This window comes from Cynoglossus semilaevis, chromosome 1, assembly GCF_000523025.1.
Source record: "Cynoglossus semilaevis isolate Cse_v1.0 chromosome 1, Cse_v1.0, whole genome shotgun sequence".
In the NCBI taxonomy this organism is placed as follows: Eukaryota; Metazoa; Chordata; class Actinopteri; order Pleuronectiformes; family Cynoglossidae; genus Cynoglossus; species Cynoglossus semilaevis.
The window spans coordinates 19590779-19610654 of record NC_024307.1 but is presented as its reverse complement, the minus strand read 5'-3'; the positions used below and the strand labels follow the sequence as shown (position 1 = coordinate 19610654).

At 40.1% G+C, this 19876-nt stretch overlaps 1 protein-coding gene across 1 annotated transcript in view; it reads left to right on the top strand.

Moving 5' to 3' along the window:
• Positions 1–19876, top strand: part of LOC103383789 (leucine-rich repeat and fibronectin type-III domain-containing protein 2) — a 45580-nt gene that overhangs the window by 21419 nt on the left and 4285 nt on the right. The window contains 2 exon segments of the mRNA XM_025060453.1: positions 16108–17504; positions 19538–19876. The exon segment at positions 19538–19876 is cut by the window's right edge and continues 88 nt beyond it. Of these exon segments, the coding sequence (XP_024916221.1) occupies positions 16129–17504; positions 19538–19876 (1715 nt within the window). The 5' untranslated portion in view covers positions 16108–16128.

Genomic DNA, 19876 nt, shown 5'->3' with positions numbered 1-19876 from the left:
TGAGATGGAATGCCATATATCATGCGATGCAGCAATTTTGTGCCACTCTCAGGCCCACAAAATATGAAAGAAAAAGTGATCAAGGAAACAGAGGGAGACAGGAGCCGCTGGATTTGCTATTAGATTCTCTTCCACTCAGAACAATATAAACCGTGCCGTAGTGGTCTACTACTGTACACTGGAACTGCTGCTTTTTCAATATCAGACAACTCACTTAAAACACACACAAGGCAGGGGAAGGTAACGGGGTGAATACTACTTTAAATGCGGTTTACAAGTTACGGGCTACAATTAAGAATAGAAAGAATTCATTAATGTTTTATTCATCTGTGCAGATGCTGTTTCTCCACCAGCACTCGGCTGTGCACACAGTGGACTTTACATGAATTATTATGCTACTAAAAACAGAGTTGTTTTTTTACTTGAAACTATTTTTTTATTTAAGTAGATCATGAGTAAAAAATAGAAAATATTTGTTGATAAAATGGTAAATGGTAAATAGAAGGAAGCGCAGATTGAATGCCTGATCAGCTCACTGCTACCTAAAGATTCTAAATGACAGAACTGGTCTTAACAAGTCGACCGTGTTCTTTATATGTTCTTATTTTGTTGTTTTTATATTTTCACAGTTGTGGGGAAGCTTGTGTGTATTAAGGTTGTTAGCTAAACTTTGCTACACGTTACCAGCCCTTTACTTATATCTTTTTACAGTAAACCATTAGAACTACACAGACTGAACCTTTAAATAACTCAAACCCCTAAAAGTACCAGTATGAGTACTGTAATGTAATGTAATTTTGAACGGGCAATAATTTAAACATCTTAATGATGAAGAGGCCCACAGTCAATCAGGAAGTCAGAGTAACATCCCTGTATCCAACCTCCTCTGAACTGCTCAGTGGTTTGTATCGTATGGTGTGGCATTATTTTCATTAGAAGAATTATATTTTTTAAGTTCTTCTTATTACTCATTAAATCACCGCTGCCTTGTCCCTAATTGCATGATAAATATAGGCTAGCTGTTTTTAGCTGGCTAATGAATGAGTTCAACGAAGCAAAATGTCATATGGTGTAACACTGTGTCATGAAGTGTGACCGTAGTCTCACCAAATGAGATTTGTTCTATTTTACATAAATATGTATCACCTTAAATATGCAGTAGTCTTATATATTTGAACTGGAGAAACATATGATCTATATGACTACTACTTCACTTTTTAGTTTAATATTTCATGAAGGCATATTGTACCTGTTACCGTGCTGTGCATATTAAGAGCTCCTACACCGGCATTTTCTCAGTGTGAAGCATACATGTCCAGCAAGGAGAGGACACACATGTACAGAGAAGACAGAGACTGAATGTTGAAGCTGAGTGAGAGGACGTCCTGAGGGACAAGGAGGAAAAAGTAAATAAATCAAACAAGTTCAGTGTTCACTTGCTTTCTAAGAAGGACGGATAGAGAGAGAATTGGAGAAACACAAGTAAGTGGACGGTCCAGAAGGACAATCCTAGACCAGAACAGAATAGTGATGAATCATGAAAAATACGATTAGCAAACAGTGAGTTAGAAAAGATAAAGGTGTCCCATTTTCATTTTTTGTAAAATAGCTTTCACGTCACACAACAAACAGATGAAAAAAGTCCATATTGTGATCCAACATCTAATGAAGACGTATATATTTGTCAAGAGTCGCAACAACACAAATAAGTCATTTTCAGGAATAATATTTGATTATTCAAATATTATAATATTATATATATTATATATGTTGAAGTAAAAAAGTTTTTTCCGGCTTTAACTGATATACCGCTAGGTGTGAGCAGTGATGAGACAAGGCCTGGAGAAGTCATCATTCTTGGATAATTCAAAACCTAATAGAGTTCATCCCCAGTGATAGTCTTACTGTGAGGCCTATGAAGAGTTATCCTGCTGCCAACACCACGCTGCTACTGCATATGTGTGTGTTTAATAAAGAAGATTAAGATCATAATGATCATCTTTATTGTTGTTGTACATGTATACAGTACACAGAGAGGATTTGTCCACATTTAATCCATCAATCACAGTGAAGCTCACTCTCAGAAGCATTCTGGGAATCGATGCCCGCTTCACACACCACAGCCAATCAAGACAAACCCCATCGTCTCACCTGGCCCTAATGTACTGATACAGAACAAAGGAACAAGGTCGATAGAAATACTTACTATTCATAGCAGTTTTGTGGGGGAAGTATATAATGACAGTGTCTCTGTCTTATAGACAAAAGGCTGAGTTGGAGGAGGCAGACATGAAGATGCTGAGATCTTCACTGGGAGTCACCAGGATGGAGAGGATCAGAAATGAGCAGATCAGAGGGAAAGTTTGGAGATAAAGTTAGAAAGGAAAGGTGGAGATGGTTTGGACGCGTGTTGAGGAGAGATAGTGGAGATGTTGGACAAAGGATGTTAGAGATGGTGTTGCCAACACGGAGGAGTGGAGGAAGAGGAGATTTGTGGATGTTTTCAAAGAGGACATAGAGATAGTTGGGTTCAAAACAGAGGAGGGTCAGATGAAGGGAGATGATCCACTGTGGTGACCCCTGAATGGAACAACCATTTGATTCATATGAATTAGACAATGATTTCTTTCTCTTCTCTATCCCTGGTTTCTTCATTACTCCGACCTGTGATCTATGGAGCCTGACCCAATGATCAAAACAAAAAACGTTGTTGTTTTTTATAACCCATGTATTGCTAATTACACAACTTGCAAAAACAACAACAGATATTTGAAGTACTGTATGTGTATACAGAGAAAACAAATACTACTTCTTCTCCTACTTTGATTTCAGCTGAATGGCTGCGACACAGATCAACTCTGCATCGTCATTATCACTTTAAGACCAAACCCTATATTAGTGAAATAATTAATTAATAATGTATAATTAATACAATGCAGACAGAAATATAGAGCTTTTTAATTAAACGTTTTAATTAAACCCTGACGTTAAATTAAACTCAACTATCAAGGCATGGATCCCGCAGCACAGTATGAGAAACATCGCCCTCTGTTGTAGGTACTTCACATCAGATACATCTTGTTATCCTAATTGGAAAGTAACAGGTCGTTTTCATCATTGCAATGTACATAAAAAAAACAACCTTTGTTTATCAGTCTAATTAATGAGCTATCAATTAATTTTACTTCTGACAAGTGCGTTGTTGTTGTTGTTGTTGTTTTTAACAATCATTGCGCTCCTACAAATTGATCTTCACTGCAACACAACAAGACACAAAGTAACACAACACAACACACTGGACTAAAGAAGCTTATATAAAACATTGAGAACTAGGCCACTTCTGATAATTGTTCCACACCATGCACAATTCCTTAGAAAGGCACTGATCCTTGCCAGAGCGGTGAGGTTTTCTATCCCCACCCAATTTGATGTGACAAAGTCAGTGGAGCTGAACAAACGCTGTTAAAAAGCTGAACCAGCTGCAGCAGGCTTGTTATTTGTCTTGTGTTTTCTTGGAGGTAGCAGGAGTCGTCTAAACACCAGGGAGAAACGAGTGAGGAGATGCAGAGTTTGGTCTGAAGCCGACTGTGAAATCTTACATTTCTTTTTAACTCCAGCGGTTAGCACTTTACATTTCCACATTCTGTCATGCCTTATCGACTTCTGTGTATCCAGTGTTTTGGAAGTAACCTGGCAGAAAATTACCAGAGTGCCCCTTTCTGAATATAATTCAGTAAAAATAAAGTATTGGATATTCATTGTACTAAAATATGAAAAGTTTTGTTTATAAAGCGTAACATTTTAGGACTTTTATCTCACTTCCCAGAAGTAGTGACTCTAAATGATCCAAGTAAGAAAGTGAGTTTAAATAACAGTGTTGAAACGTCTTCATAGAGTGGTAAAGGTAGAACCTTAACTATAGTAAACTGCCTGTAAAACACTCAACGTACTATAGTAGTAGTACTATTATACCCACGACGTGTTTGGCCAAATACTAGTGTCGACGGTTAATAAGAAGTACAGGGGTGATGGTCCTGGTGTTCCTATGGGCCAAACTAATACATTTTCACTGTTAGTTGGAACTCACTCTGTACATCAGTACCTGTCACTCACCTACACTAACACAGTGGTGACATCATAATCTAGGACATAAATACATCAGAAGAGTCTGACTTAGTTTAGTTCGAGGACGTCGTTGTTTGAGGACCCCCTATATACTGTATATATATGGATTTTTTTTCTAGTTACTCTTTAATTCTCCTGTCATATGGCCATTGTCCAGATCACGGGGCTCCACAGTGTAGCACGCCTGCTTTGCAAGCAGAAAGCAAGGAGTCCTGGGTTTGATTCCCAGAGGAACCACATACTGTATGTCCCTACTGGCCCCTCCACTGTGGCAGCCTGTGTTGGTTGCTAAGCCTCACTCTGTAAATTCCAGCACAAATAAGGGACATTTTTTAACGGGTGTCCATAAAGAGGGCATATGTATGTTTATATGAATAGGGCTGACACATTAACACATTGTTAGCATACTATAAGTGTTTTATAAGTCTTGTTAACATTGCTGGCCTTTTCCAGCCGTGAGAGAGCTCTGCACTAACCTGTGGGGCGGGGTCCCTCCGAGGTATAAGGAAGACCCACAAAGCAAATTCTAATCAATGTAGCACGCCTGTCTGTGGCTCAGGTTTCTTAGGTAGGAGTTGAGCAGTGGCATACTGACCTTCACACCCACGCTCAGTGTCGCCCCCCCCCCTACTTTTCTAGGTTCCCTTTCACACACTCTCTGTTTCTGACATTAATTACAGATCCATCTCTTAACACCTCGGTTAAGCCGTTGGTCTTCCGCTGGTATTCACAGATCAGGATTTATTTCCTATTCTAACTGACCTCTTTCTATTCACTGCTCGTTTTCTGCTGTTTGTTTAGAACACGACGGTGCTGGTAGTCAGCCTTTCCTCCAAGTGATAGCTGTGAGAAGCTGCTCATAATCATGTCTTTGCATGACTGCGGGTCCACAGTGTTTGCATACTAAGGTTTCTCACAGATGGCTCAATCAGACAGGGGCTGCTGAGAAATTGTTTTCTCCATGTAAAATGTAAAACTCCTTCACCTCCTGTTAACACCAGCCCCAAGGCTTTTGCCATGCCACATGCACACGAGTGGCTCTGCTGGAGGGCGTTTGCTCTCCATTGGAGCTGTAACAAGGCTGATGGATGGAGTTTGTTACTCACAAGTGATTTGCATCACCTTCACAGTTGTTTTACTGCCTCCCAAGAAAGCCGTGCCTTTCTGCTTTCCTATCCAATGTACAGTCTGCTCAGGGTTGTTAGTCAACTTCCGTTTTCTTTTATAAGATCCACTCAATTCCACTCTGAATGAGTCTTAAATGAACAGCTATCTTTTTTATTTCTTATCATACAGTGTGTTTCCAGAGCTTATGTCTCTGGTTCCTTCCTACTCTTTTGTTTTGATCTCATACTTACCCTTGCTCTTCCTCCCATATGCTGTGGCTGCATATTGCAATTGCACCCTCAGGCCATGTGTGGGATAGAGTTGTGGGTTGGCATCTGGCATCCTCTGATTACACTGTGAATGATCTGGTCCTCATTTTTTATCGAAGAATATGAAAATCTAAAAAAAAAAAAAAATATCCAGGCTCTGACACAGAAAAAGTATGGTATTATATAATAAAGTCGCACGTCTATGCTACAGCAGATAGTGATGCCGCAGCATAGATGTGTGTGCAGATATATATGTATATATACAGTATATATTAATGACAACATGGTGAATATTAAGGTTCTCCAACAATTAAATATATATTTAACTAAATATAAATAAGATCTTAAGTGCATCATGCCTCACAGCTCCCGGCTCATCCTTCAATCCTGACACTGCCTCCCTCAGCTCCTCTGCCTGCTGTGTGTGTGTCTCATGAATGGAGGAGGAGATTTCACTTCTGTTGTACTTGTTTTTTTTTTTCTGGTCCCAGCCGTACCATCAGTCATCATTATTTTTTATTGATATATCATGAATAATTAGTTGTTGGACAGCACCAGTGTATATATGATGACACTTGCCATCCACCAGGCCAAGTAAAGGGAACCCTGTTTCATTTATCACACATGCCCGGGGCTGCTGCAGTTGTTGGACAGCACCAGTGTATATTTACATACAAATATTTATTAGTGGTTACTTTCATACTTTCAAGTACACTCTACAAAAGGGCTAAAATAGTAAATGACCCTCCCTGGCCGTCTATGGCACTTCATGAATTGGGTCAGATGGTGTTATCTGTAGCACCTTTTCTAGTTTTCCATCATCTACCGTCAAAAGTCTCAATCCACTGCCACCAACGTCACCAGTGAGTTGTTGATTTATCAGATGTGAATTTATTTTGTCTCATCTTGTCTCAGAAACCCATTTTCACCCGCCATCGATCATAAGTTCTCGACTTTGTTTGCTTGTGCTAAGATTGTCCCGATAACTCTGGTGTCAGTCCTCGCTGCTCTGTGTTTTGCATTGAGGTGTTAGTGGAGACTTCAATTTGGACACGACCCTGCTCTTATCTATGTTTCCATCTGACAGGTTTGTTTTTTTTAACTGACACTTGCCATCCACCAGGCCAAGTAAAAGGAACCCTGTTTCATTTATCACACATGCCCGGGGCTGCTACCCACACGGAAAGTGTTTTGGCTTAACACATTTTGTGCGGCAGTGTGATCGGTATGACAGGAACATCTTTTTTTTTTTTTTTACACTTCAACCAGTTTGGGCTTGTAGCGTGGCGTTCACTTGAAGCGTGGAGTTCATTTTAACACACAGATTTTTCTGTAATAACCTGTAATAATTTCTGTGTAACCTCTTCCTGTAAAATGCCATTGCGTTACTTGTCAGGTTACTGCTGGTATATACACACTAATGGTTAATAAAACCCATTCCACACGAGGTGCGTTAAGCAGGTGTCCTCTTTCATCAACATCCCCATTACTTCACATGCATGTTGTCTTGACTGACTGACTGACTGACTGACTGACTGACTGACTGCCTTCTGCTGGTGTAGCTACTGTCTGTACTATGATACTGTAGTACAGGACATTGTTTTACCAACATGAAACATTGTGATGTTTGCGTGTATGACAACAGGAGGAATGACCACTGGCCTTTTTAAGTTAAAGCTCTATCTGAAGTGTGGGGTAATAATAAATAAGTCTATGTATTTATGATTACACCACAGCATATTGATTCAACTCTTAGACATAAAACCTCATCATGGAGTGCGTTCACACACACACACACACACACACACACGTGCCCAACCAGCAGTAGTTTTCACCCACAGCTCCATCTCACGCCTGAGAGATTCGGGGCCTGGGCCGCAGAGTTCAACAGGAGTAATTCAGTGTGCTCGGCACGGAGCCAGCCAAATATTGAGCGAATTTAACGGAACAAGAAAGGAAGGAACAGAGGCAGGAGCTAAAAGCCAGGACTTGTCAAGGCTGAAGAAAGGGATAATAAAAGGACACTAATGAAGCAAAAGATAAAATGGAAATGATTATTAGTGCAAAAAAGAACGCCAGTCGAGCCAAAAATTGAGGGAAATTCTTAAGACAGATCAAATCTGACCTGATTAAAAAGTTTTATGTGGGCTTTGGAACTTGCGCCACAATCTGATCTTCACACGGTCTTGTTTACGTGTGTTCTTTCTCGGAATAAAAAAATGATACTTGCCGAGGCGATGCTGTCACTCTTATTTGCACAAAATGAAGTTGAATGTTTGGGCTTTGGTATCGGCTATGTGTGCAACCTTAGAGGTTTAAGGTTTATTGCACCCAGAAGCCAGACGTACACATTTTAACTAAACATTATCACTAAAGCTTCTTCTGTAAAAAAAATAATAATTTTGTTCGTTTCTACACCATAGCTAATATATTTGTAATCATTTTCTGTTAGCCCTTCCATCACCTCACTCTTCATACTGTTGGACGTGTTAAAAGAGCTATGCTGCTCTGTTATTAATTAGGTTCACTGAAATGTGAACCTAATTAATAGCCGATACCATCTGCTCATAGAGTAATGTGACTCTTGAACACAGAGGAAACTCTTCCCTCTAAGTATTTCATTAACACGGCAGCAATAATTACGTGACGGTTGTTTATTAGAATGCTTTCACAGGATTGCTCTGATGCAACTGTTGCAACGTCACATTCAGCAGAACACGCATGGTTTTAACAGCAGATTCTATGAAGGTGCTGTAATACCAGGGGGACTCAAACCCCTGGTCCCCGGACCAGTACCAGGCCAAAGCATGCTGCAACGACAAAATTAATAATTTACTTCATTTAAAGAAAATCTCACAATATTTCAAAATAATACGTCCCAGACTCCAGCACTAACAGAATAAAATGAAAAAGACAGGCTTCTGTAACAGACACATGAATATGAATAAGAAACATGTATTAGTCTGTTATGGAGTAGTTCCATCTATACCAGCGGTCCCCAACCTTTTTTGTTAAAAGGACTGGTCAGCCAGTACCACCTGTTACTACAGACTGGTACCAAGGTACTGAGCATTACATTTTCAAAATAAAACATCTTTTAGACTCTATTCTGTTTGTATCAGAGTCTGAATGACATGTTATTTTAAAATATCGCCAGATTATCGCGAAATAAATTGATATGACTGGATTTTCTTTGAATGAAGTAAATGAGTAAATATCAAGTACATTTATTCACTGTGTCCCACTGCGATTCCAAATGACCTACGGACTGGTACTGGTCCACGGACCAGGGGTTGAGGACCCCTGATCCATACATTCTTCTAGTTATAACTGGCCCCTTATGGGGAACTGTATTGCTGATGTGGTCCCTGGTGGAAATGATTTGATATGACCTAAGCTTTGCTAAGATAAGTATCATAAGTACTATGTTTCCATAGTGACAACCTGCACCAATGTGTAGGTTAACAAGATAAGCTGCGGTGACTCCTGACTGTACTGTTTCTGCTAAGCAGCAACCTCTCTGTTGACATTTCTATAGCTTTAACGTTGCTATGATGTTAATTAAAGGTTTTTACAAAAATACATGTACAGTTCTAAATCTCAGTAATATATATATATATTCATATATATATAATTCATTTGAAATATCTAATGTCGAATGGTAAAGAAAATGTAATTTTCTGTGGAACCGAACAGAATAAACAGAACATAAAGATTCAAGCCATTGAAGTGATTTCAGGCATAGTGTGGTAAGGATTAAGGATTTGCTAAACCAAAAACAATTGTAAACATTTTAAATTAATCGACAGATTTAAATTTTCAAAAGGCTAATTAGGCTGGTAATGGTTTTAAAGTCAAAATCTCAAACCAAGTGATTTCCCGGCCCCTGGCTTCAAGCAGCTTCAATTAGGTCTGATCCTGTTCCGTGACATTATCATGCAAAGCAGGTGTTCGTCAGAGAGCAGGCAGCAGAGTGTGTCAGTGCGTCTGACTGTGTGTGTTTGCAGACAGATGTCTTTGCCGTGTTGGTAATTAGGAGGAGCCAGTCTACAGGTACACACACGGTGCTGTGTTTGCCCTTTGGATTATTGACAACGTGTTCAGGGATATTCTTTGAAGGTTTTTCTAGTGTGTAATCAGAATAATTAAAACCTATTCTTATTCAGAAAGGTGACGGTTTGAGGTGGTTGTCATCACACTGTGGAACAATAATATTATGATTGTATTAGAAGCTCCTCTTGCCAACAAAAGAGATATGCTGGAAAAAAGTGTAATAATACAAGTAAACAGTATCAACTTTTATTAGGCTCAAATTAAGGACGGCTCGATCCAGTACTCAGGAACGTTATCGCTCTGATATTGGTCCAAATTTCAGGATGGAACAAGAAAACAACTATAGCCTTTCCAATCCGATACCTAAGCCCAAATGCTCAACTTAACTTTGCGTGACATACCGTAAACAGCCCGTGGCATGTTGGAGGAGAAAAGAAGGTATCGGATTGATATTGGTATTGACTGTTACTCCAAATTGCAGTATTGGTATTGAACATGAAAAAGTTGCCATCCCTAAGTTAGAATTGGGACTGAAATGTACCAGAGTGCTTTATATATGTTTGTCCTGTTTGAAAAATCTTTAGTCACAGTCACAGTACGGTATGACATTATCGTTAGTTATTGAGAAATCTTCAAAAACTCTAATCTGACAATGAGATAGATCGGGACCTCGTTATCGTCATGAAATGTCTCTGTCTGTAGTAGAGAAAAAAGGAAAAGAAAAGAAACTTGGTCATTCAGTCTTGTGTCCTTGTTCATCTGCAATAAATCTTTCTTCTGTGAGCCGTTCCTTTGGGGCAGGAGAAAAGTGCTGAGCGTGTTGCTGAACCTCAGCACTTCTACAGTACCTGTTTATTATCTTTAACACGGTAGTCCGGTGGAGGAAGAATGGTTTAATCTAAGCATCTCTGCAAATCAGACGCTTTCACAAATGGAAAAAAACAAGAAACTAGATGTGTCCTCCTCCTGCCCAGAGATAGGCCAATCTTGTATGAGTCCATTTGCCCACTGTAACACTACGTCGTCCAGCAGATGCCAAACTGATAAAGAGAGAAGCTTATCAGGAAAGGCAGTGGAGAGACCAGCTCATTGATAGCTGGACGGTCCAGAGATATTCATTAAGCCTTTTTAGATCCAGTCGACAGATGAATGGCTGCAGCGTTGGTATTTGACAAAATATAAACATTACTTTTACTATCATCGACTAAAGTGTCAGATTTTGTTTCTGTGTTTTCTTTAAGAGGGCTGAGAGAGGGTAACACATGGTCTGTCCGTTCAGGGCAGAACGAGACAAAGTTGATAAATGCTGGCCTCTCCTGTACAGCAGTTAGAACATCAGTGTGCCCACGTGCGATGCGATCCTAGACCCAGCATTCAGGGCTTTGCCAAGCCGTCACGTTGTGATCCATTTATCAGTGCAGCACAGAACAAAGGCAATTTAATGTTATGTTGGACGAGTCCGGCCCTCGGTGCTCAGTGCTCACTCAATCTTGGCAGCAGTGGAGTGTTTTACTTTACCACCCTCCAGATCTTGAAAGATTATGCCATTAAATGTGGCCGACATCTGCAAATGATCACCGAGGCTGCAGTTGGGAAGAGAGCACAGTCAAGATGGCAGCTGCAGCGTGTCTGTGTGTCAAATAGTTCTTTTGGAATGTGTGTCCTTAAAAAATAAAAGTCTAATTGCACAATGTAGGACATGAGTTTGTGAATATTGATGGCGTATTGATCACTTTGTAAAAAAACAACAACCAAAAAACAGTATCTGAAAGGCTCCGTTCTCTGCCTCCAAACGTCATTGACTCTTGGTCTAACAGATGGCTAAACAGCTGCGATGATGTGTTGGGATACAGGCAACCCATGTAGAACAGAGACCCGTTCCCAAGGCACACCTTGTACTCGCCTGGCCTTCTGCTGAAATACTAATGATATATTGTCACTTCAAACTGAAATGTATATAAATGTACTATTGTTTTGTCAGGATTTACATTTAAAATCTCAAACGATAAAGAAGTGTTTTGTCCTCACCTTTACTTCTTTTAGTAATGGTTCCTGTGGTTATCACATCTGTCTTACATGCAGAAGGTCCTGGGTTCGAGCCCCAGAAGACCCAAATGTCCCTGATGGCGCCTCCCATATGGCAGCCTGTGATTTGCAACCACATACTTAATGGCGCCTCCTGTGGCAGCTATTAATACTCCTGTGTGGGTTGCAAAGTCTCACACTGTTAATTTGGGACAAATAAGGGACTTTTTTTTTTCTTACTGACTATCGACCCGAGATTGTGTTCCATTTGTGTGAGCGATTCTTTAATTACCACTCAACACTTATGGAAAAGCCTGAAACCCTCATGTGAAATGTGCTTACTGCATATTGTAAGGTTTGGTGCCTTATCCTTAGGGCGAAACATTCTTTAAATATAGCACAGGTGATGTTGGCGTCTAACTGTTAATTTAACAAATGCTCTTCCTATCCACAAAGGTTGGCATTGTGCTATATCCAGTGCCAGTTCTCCCCTGGAAACGAGAACTGGCCTCTCAGTGGGACCAACCTGGTTAAGTAAAGGTTGAATTAAATATTCATGGCACCTGGCCATTAGACTGTGATGTAAAATCATGCTTCCAGGCTAAAATTATGCAAGTTTTTGGACAATTGCAAGACAGCTTTGTTTTGTTTTTTCTAAGAAACAAAATATAATTGGTTTTCTATTTTTAGGGTGCCATTTAATGTCGCCCACACCGCTCCATCAGTCTAAGAAAAAATGGTCATGTCAACCCAGAGCTTCTGATCAATCTATGTCCATCACCATAATCAATACAGTGTGCATGTTGTGCTTACACTGACAGGAAATCAGTTCCATAAATACCCCAGCTCTTCCAGGAAGTTGCCAAGGAATAATTGATCACTTTAATTCAGACAATGTCCATAACACAGATTTAAAGATGTCGCTGTGTGTGTGTGTGTGTGTGTGTGTGTGTTAACTTCATGCCTGAAATGTTGAGTGTTGCGGTCAAAGCTCTGTGTCATCCTCAACAACTTTAATGATTTTATGTCTCACCATACCATAAAGCTTTTAAAGACATTAACGGATTTAATGACCCTTCTCTTTTTACTACACCACCAGTAATTACTGCAGTATCTTTCTGAATGCAAGTACTACGCCTCTCATTATACTATCACATGCTGTCACCTTGACCTCTTATAATCAGATGATGATGACCATGATATGTGTTCATTTAGTTTGTATAATATTCTTATCTTAATTGGCACTTCAAGTAAGTAACTTATTATTGTGGGAGACATTGTTTTCAACTGTACAAATATGTCGAGAATGAATGAGTTCAATATAATAGGATAATGAAGGAGCGGCGACAGTGAGAGCATTAATAGATGAACAATGGTCCTTTGTGAAGCTGCGTTTCTTCTGTTCTGCTGGGAAGGTGAGGAAGGAACAGGAGCTATAATGAATGCATCGTTAGCTTTATGCATTTATCACTCTGCTCATTATGTATTTCTCATTATCATGTGTTATATGGTCAGATAAAATTCTAAACATCTGAACAAGTTGATGCTGAGAAATGAAAAATCACACCATAAAAACCAGTGATGCGATACCAGAATTTTTTAATTCGATACCGATTACTTTTCTGCCAATTTATTTAACTCTTTATTTAACTCAATAAAACAAATGTCAAATACTGGCCATTTAAAACTTGAATATGTATTGAATATGAATATGTATTTCATATAACATAATGGTCATAACAAATGATGTCACTCTATCTTACACTTTGCTGCTACACTGCTACCATTAAGGGAAAATGATTGGGCTTAATATAAAGGTCATGGTCCGTCAAACAATTAAACTGTTTTTATTGGATTATTTACTGAGTAACTGTGGATTCATCTGGTTAATCCTGATTAGTCTTGATAGTCATTTAGCATAACAAACTGGGATGTTTTAAGATGAATCAACTATTTTAAATACATGAAGAAAAACGTAAGAAAAATATGCGAAAGTATCGATGGACTTTAGTCGTTATTGTGCAACCTGACGATGACTTCGCTCTGAGAGTTGCTGTCAGTTTTGTTGAAGCTCTTGTCCTCAACAGTATTAATCAGTCTACAGCACCTTACAATCCATTTTGTCAATCAGCCTGTCAGCAGTAGACTCACTTACTGACCTGCACTCACTGACCCTCGTCCGACTCTAGCTGGGCGTCTGACCTGAAGTTAAAGCCTCAACAAACCACTGCTGGCTATTGAGTTGATCATTTAGACGTTAGCTGTTCTGCAGTGTTGGTTTTTACACTAACAACATGTGTATCAACGGGGTATTAGAGCAACCATAAGTTGATGAAAGGTGGAATTTTTGGATATACCACGTGCGTCATTCTGCTCATGCATCAAAATGCTTTAAAATGTTCAACCTGATTAATCCGTTATCTTAAACACTTCTACTTAAGTTATCTTAGTGAACCCAACCTCTTTGTAGTTTCTTAAGGTTGAACAGTTTCCCCACCTTTAAAAAATGCATATGCACTGCAGTGATAGGAGTATCAAAAGAAAATCATGAAAGGCTGCTGCTTCTGGAACTATTTCTTCATTTGTGCTTCTAGAAGCTCTCATTTAAAATGAGTCCATCACAGAAACTGTCATTGATGATATTTCTCACTGTGAGCCCTACTGGGGATTTGCTGCAGAGTCCCAGATAACTGTGGACAAGGTCTGTAATTATCTAGCTAAAATGGAATGTTAAGAATTGCACCCGTTTGAGAAAGTTAGACAAATAGATAAATTGAGAGAAAGGGGTGTAAGGCATGTGATATGAAGGGTGTGAAACTGTGTGTTACTGGGCTTAATGCAGTAATGTGTACTTGTAATATTTTTACTAATACACAGGGCTGTCAACTTACTTTAGATGTTTCGTTCTTATAGCGCAATGTAAAGTGATTTTCGTAGATCCCTGACATGGTAATCCTCCTGTAACGAATTGGATGTTTAAAGTGCCCAATCAATTAGAAAGTATCTAATTGATTCTGTGTTAACTTGGGAAAATATTGACTCCCCTCAATCAGAGCATTGACTGTTGTTCCCACTTTGATGTTAACAAGGTCCACCAATAAGGTCATAAAAACTATGCTAATTTTAGTTGCTGGAAATGATTCATTGCTGCTAAACTTTTCAGAAACGTTTGGTCATCAGCGACAGTAGACAACGTTACAGACTGAACTGTGCTGTTTAGATTTGTCTTGTGAAATGCTTATTGACCATCACAACATCTGGACAGTTAGCATTTACATAGTAAGAAAAAGTTACCTCATTTTTATGATTAGTTTCCCTGCTGGTCCTGTGTAGTGTTACCATTGACGACAAGTTGGACATTTGTCCTTAGTCTGAAAAACCACTTTTTTTCCCCTGCTCCTCCCGTCGACGACGCTTCTTCACCTGTTCTGTCCATTGAGAGATCCTCCACCAAGCTACGATTTCCTTAACTAAATCTGAAGAAATTACAACATGCAAATGGATACACTTTTCAAATGAAAATATTGTTTATCGATGTATTTGTTTCCATTCCAACAACAGCAGGATTATCTCTGAACAAATGAAAACAAATGAAAACTGTAACCTGGTGAACCTCCAACTTTTTATTCTCACAAGTCGCCACCCTATAATCAATGGCAGGTGAAAATGGGTTTCTGAGACAAAATAAATCCACATCTGATAAATCAACAACTCACTGGTGACGTTGGTGGCAGTGGATTGAGGAGAACGTTTCTTTGGTTTATCATGGTTTAAATACATGTTTATGTGTTCATTTGTTCAGTCATCTACAAAAATGTATGAATTAAAAAATGTTGCTTGTTTTGTCAAATATTTATATGTCACTTATATTCGATTAATTGTGATTAAATAATTACCCATTAGCGTTGGTGTAGAGCAGACGTTTTACCACGGGTTGAGAACCACTGCTGTAATCAACCTCAGAGAAGTTAAACAACTAGCAGGACAAAACAGGTCTGACAAGGGTAAAAATGGTTTTGTTTTGTTATGTTTTTTTTGTAAAGAAAATATTTTTTAAGAGAAAGAAATAGCCTTTCTTTTGCTTCTTCCAAGAAGATTGCATGTTTTCTCAAGGGCAGCAGTAACAGGAGCATACAAAGCCTTTTTTTTTTTAATTCCAGACAGATGGCAGACAGACCAAATTTCTCTATTTTTACAGAGTGTGTACCGAGTTATGTTTCCTCATTTTGGAAAATAGACATGTTTGCTGATTAGGAAAATTGTGTTCCACAGCTGTTTGGCCTTGTAATTAAAAAGGTTATTTTCACTTATTCTTATTTTTAATGGTTTCTTAAACAATTGTTACATGTATCATCTGGCTGTAAGGACTGCCATTTTATGTCTTCTCGGAGGAGACATTACACAGACGTCATCGACCATACATTGCCTGTTTTCTGTAAAATTCTGTAAATACATATAATTCAATTATACTAAATATATATTTGAAAGCCCTTTGAATGAATTTAATGCATTCTTGTTGTGTTTGCAGGTCCACACGCCTCAATCTAACATGGACAGGATGGTCTTCAGTCTCCTACTTCTGGGAACCACAGTCATGATGGCCCATGCATGTCCCAAATACTGTGTTTGCCAGAACCTCTCAGAGTCCTTGGGGACTCTATGTCCCTCCAAAGGTTTGCTCTTTGTCCCGCCAGACATTGACCGGCGGACTGTAGAGCTGCGGCTGGGCGGCAACTTCATCCTCAAGGTCACAACTCAGGACTTTGCCAACATGACTGGTCTGGTGGATTTAACCCTGTCTCGCAACACCATCAGCTCCATTCAGCCTTTCTCTTTCATTGATTTAGAGACTCTGAGATCGTTGCACCTGGACAGTAACCGGTTGACCGAGCTGGGCCCAGATGATCTCCGAGGTCTCATCAACCTACAGCACCTGATACTCAACAATAATCAGCTAAATGAGATCTCCAATTCAGCCTTTGATGATTTGTCCTTGACACTAGAAGATCTGGATTTATCATATAACAACCTGCGCAGTGTGCCTTGGGAAGCCATTCGCAAGATGGTAAACCTTCATCAGATGAGTTTGGATCATAATCTTATCGCATTTATTGCAGAGGGGACTTTTACTGATCTGGAAAAACTGGCTCGTTTGGACCTAACCTCCAACCGTCTGCAAAAGCTGCCCCCTGATCCCATATTTGCACGCTCCCAGAGCGGCGAAGTGATGAGCACTCCTTACCTACCGTCGCTTTCTCTAAGCTTCGGCGGAAACCCGTTACACTGCAATTGTGAGGTGCTTTGGCTACGGAGGCTGGAACGTGATGATGATATGGAAACCTGCGCATCTCCTGCCAGCTTAAAGGGGCGCTACTTTTGGTCTGTCCGAGAGGAGGAGTTTGTCTGTGAGCCTCCTTTGATCACACAACATACCCATAAATTGCTTGTCCTTGAAGGCCAAATGGCTAGCTTGCGTTGTAAAGCTGTTGGTGATCCAATGCCAACTGTACACTGGATAGCACCCGATGATCATCTGATCAGCAACTCCTCCCGAGCAACTGTTTACGAGAACGGCACCCTGGACATTACAGTCACTACATCTAAGGATTACGGTATCTTCACTTGCATAGCTGCCAATGCAGCTGGTGAATCTACAGCCTCCATCGAGCTGTCCATTATTCAACTTCCCCATTTAAGCAATGGTACAAACCGTACCACACAGCCCAAGTCCGGCCTATCAGACATTACCAGTTCTACCAAAATAAGTAAAGGAGAGCCTAAACCACCGCCGGAGAAGGCAGTGTCTCTGTCTGAAGTGACTGCCACGTCTGCTCTGGTTAAGTGGACTGTCAGTAAATCAACTCCAAAAGTCAAAATGTTTCAACTTCAGTACAATTGTTCCGAGGACAAGGTTCTTATTTACAGGTAAGAACGATTCACGATGTTGTTGAAGTCAGGGATTGAAAGTTCCATATTTTAGCAGTTACTACGCCTGCCTTACACATCTGCCTTACACGCAGAAGGGTCCTGGGTTTGAGCCCCAGAGGAACCACATACCTAATGATGCCTCCTGTGTTGGTTGCAAAGACTCACACTGGATTTCCCCATTGTGGGACAAATAAGGGACTACATTTCCTAAGCCCTGTGTAGAGGTAGTAAATTAGATTCCCCTCTCCACCCCAGGGTGTTGTACCAAACCCCACCACATTTCATTTTTCGTGGCAGAGACACATGGCCATGCTGGTCAGGAAAGGTTTGAGACAAAGGTAGAAAACAATTAGCACTGCCAGCACTGCAGATGTACTATTGTTAGCCACTCCTGATGGCTTACCTCTGCCACACAGCACTATTAGTTCAGACCTGGAATGCCAGGAATGGCCGAGTGCACAGCTAAAAGCTGCGAGGGAGCACGAGCTTCAACTAACCATGAACCAGATTTGGGTTTCCAGCATGTAACAACAGAGATGCTGAAGCAGTAGCTTTATTTCCAATGATGATGAATCTAAACTATCAACTGGCTGCTGCTTATTGACAGCAGCTCACTATGAGCTTTCATGCTTACAAATGATTTGTAATCCAAACCTGGTTCGTGTGCAGTAGGGACGTGAGCCAAAGAGTTTATGTACAAGGCATTAATGAGTGCAGGCCTTTTTCATGTCAGATAAATAAGAAGCTACAGGGAGGTGGTAATGTGCAGAATAAGGACAACTTTTTTAAATTAATATTGATATGACTTTATTTACTGCACATTGAGAAGCAACTGCGCTCCAGTCGGCCAGCGGAGTGTCCCAGGGCTCTGCCCCTGTTGAAGTAGTGGTATGATTAAAAATCAATCAGAGCTATGTGGGGGAGAAGAAGCAATCACTTAAGTTCTCTCGAGCATTTGAGTCAACAGAGTTTTTTCCCGTTATTGTTCTGTCTCTGCGACGCCACAAATGGATCAGGTTTTAGATGCAGGTACTGTTGCATAAAGACACAGCAAGCTGTTACATTTACACTTATGTTTTTATTACCAGTGTATGTAAAGTTCATACTCTATTACCAGCGGTATGATTTGCATATATTGATGCTCTATTATGTGCAGTAATGTTATATTTAATATTGATCAGAACAGCCTTTTTACACCATCCATAGGACAATGAAGGAAGTTTGTTTGCTCTGTTTTTTATTCCTAAACCCACTGTTGTATTGTTTGCACACATCCTTCACTGCTCTCTCATACATCTATGACACACACACACACACAGAGCCACACTTCCTTTCCTGGAACCCCTTTGTTTGCCTACACTCGATCTACACAGAGACAGTGAAGCTGCTTCTAACTTCAGATGTAATCAGTATCTAACTGTCTCTGAAACCAAGTTGTTTCATATCACAGATATGAATCTCTCACCTTGGCCTTGTTTCAACAAGTCCACTGAAGTACCTTCAAATATCAACACTACTCCTGCTCTCTGTACTGTTACACTCCTTATTTATTCAACCCCAAGTTAAATAGCCATCTTCCTTGGCATCTTTATACCTGAAACGGTACGTTATCTATATATATGTGTGCCTTTCTACCCTTTACCCTCTGCAAAGCTGCCCTCACTTCCTCCGTACTAATTTCCTGCACTTCCTGATTTAGTCTGTCCTTCACTTGTCCCCTATATCCTTTTTCCCCGATTCATCTACTACTGAAAGTACTCGTTCCACCTGTTCCAGTCGTTTTTCTCAGGTATTGCTTCCAGTCATGTGCCACTTGCCCTTTCTGACACACTAGAAGGACACTGAATTTGTTGCTAGCGTATCAGTAAAACCGTTTCGACAAGGTGGTTAAAGAACACTGCTGGTATAGCAGTGGAATGGTTAGTGTTACTGCAGGTTCTATATGAATTTTTGTATTCATATAGAATATATATATTAAAAAAAACTTCAAACTGCATGAGAAAAATTGTTGTCTCCTTTTTGTTTTACAGGATGATTCCCATGACTAACAGAGCATTTGTGGTCACAAATCTTGTTCCGGGGATTCAGTACGACCTGTGTGTCTTGGCCATCTGGGAAGACAGTGCAACCACCCTCACTGCCACAAACATTGTGGGCTGTGTCCAGTTCATCACCACGGAGGACTACCCACAGTGCCAGTCTCTTCACAGTGGATTTCTGGGCGGCACCATGATCCTGGTAATTGGTGGCATCATCGTTGCCACTCTCCTGGTTTTCATCATTATTCTAATGGTTCGCTACAAGGTTACCAGTGGCATCCCTTCCAACAAATTGCCCGCCATGAGCAACACGTACTCGCAAACCAACGG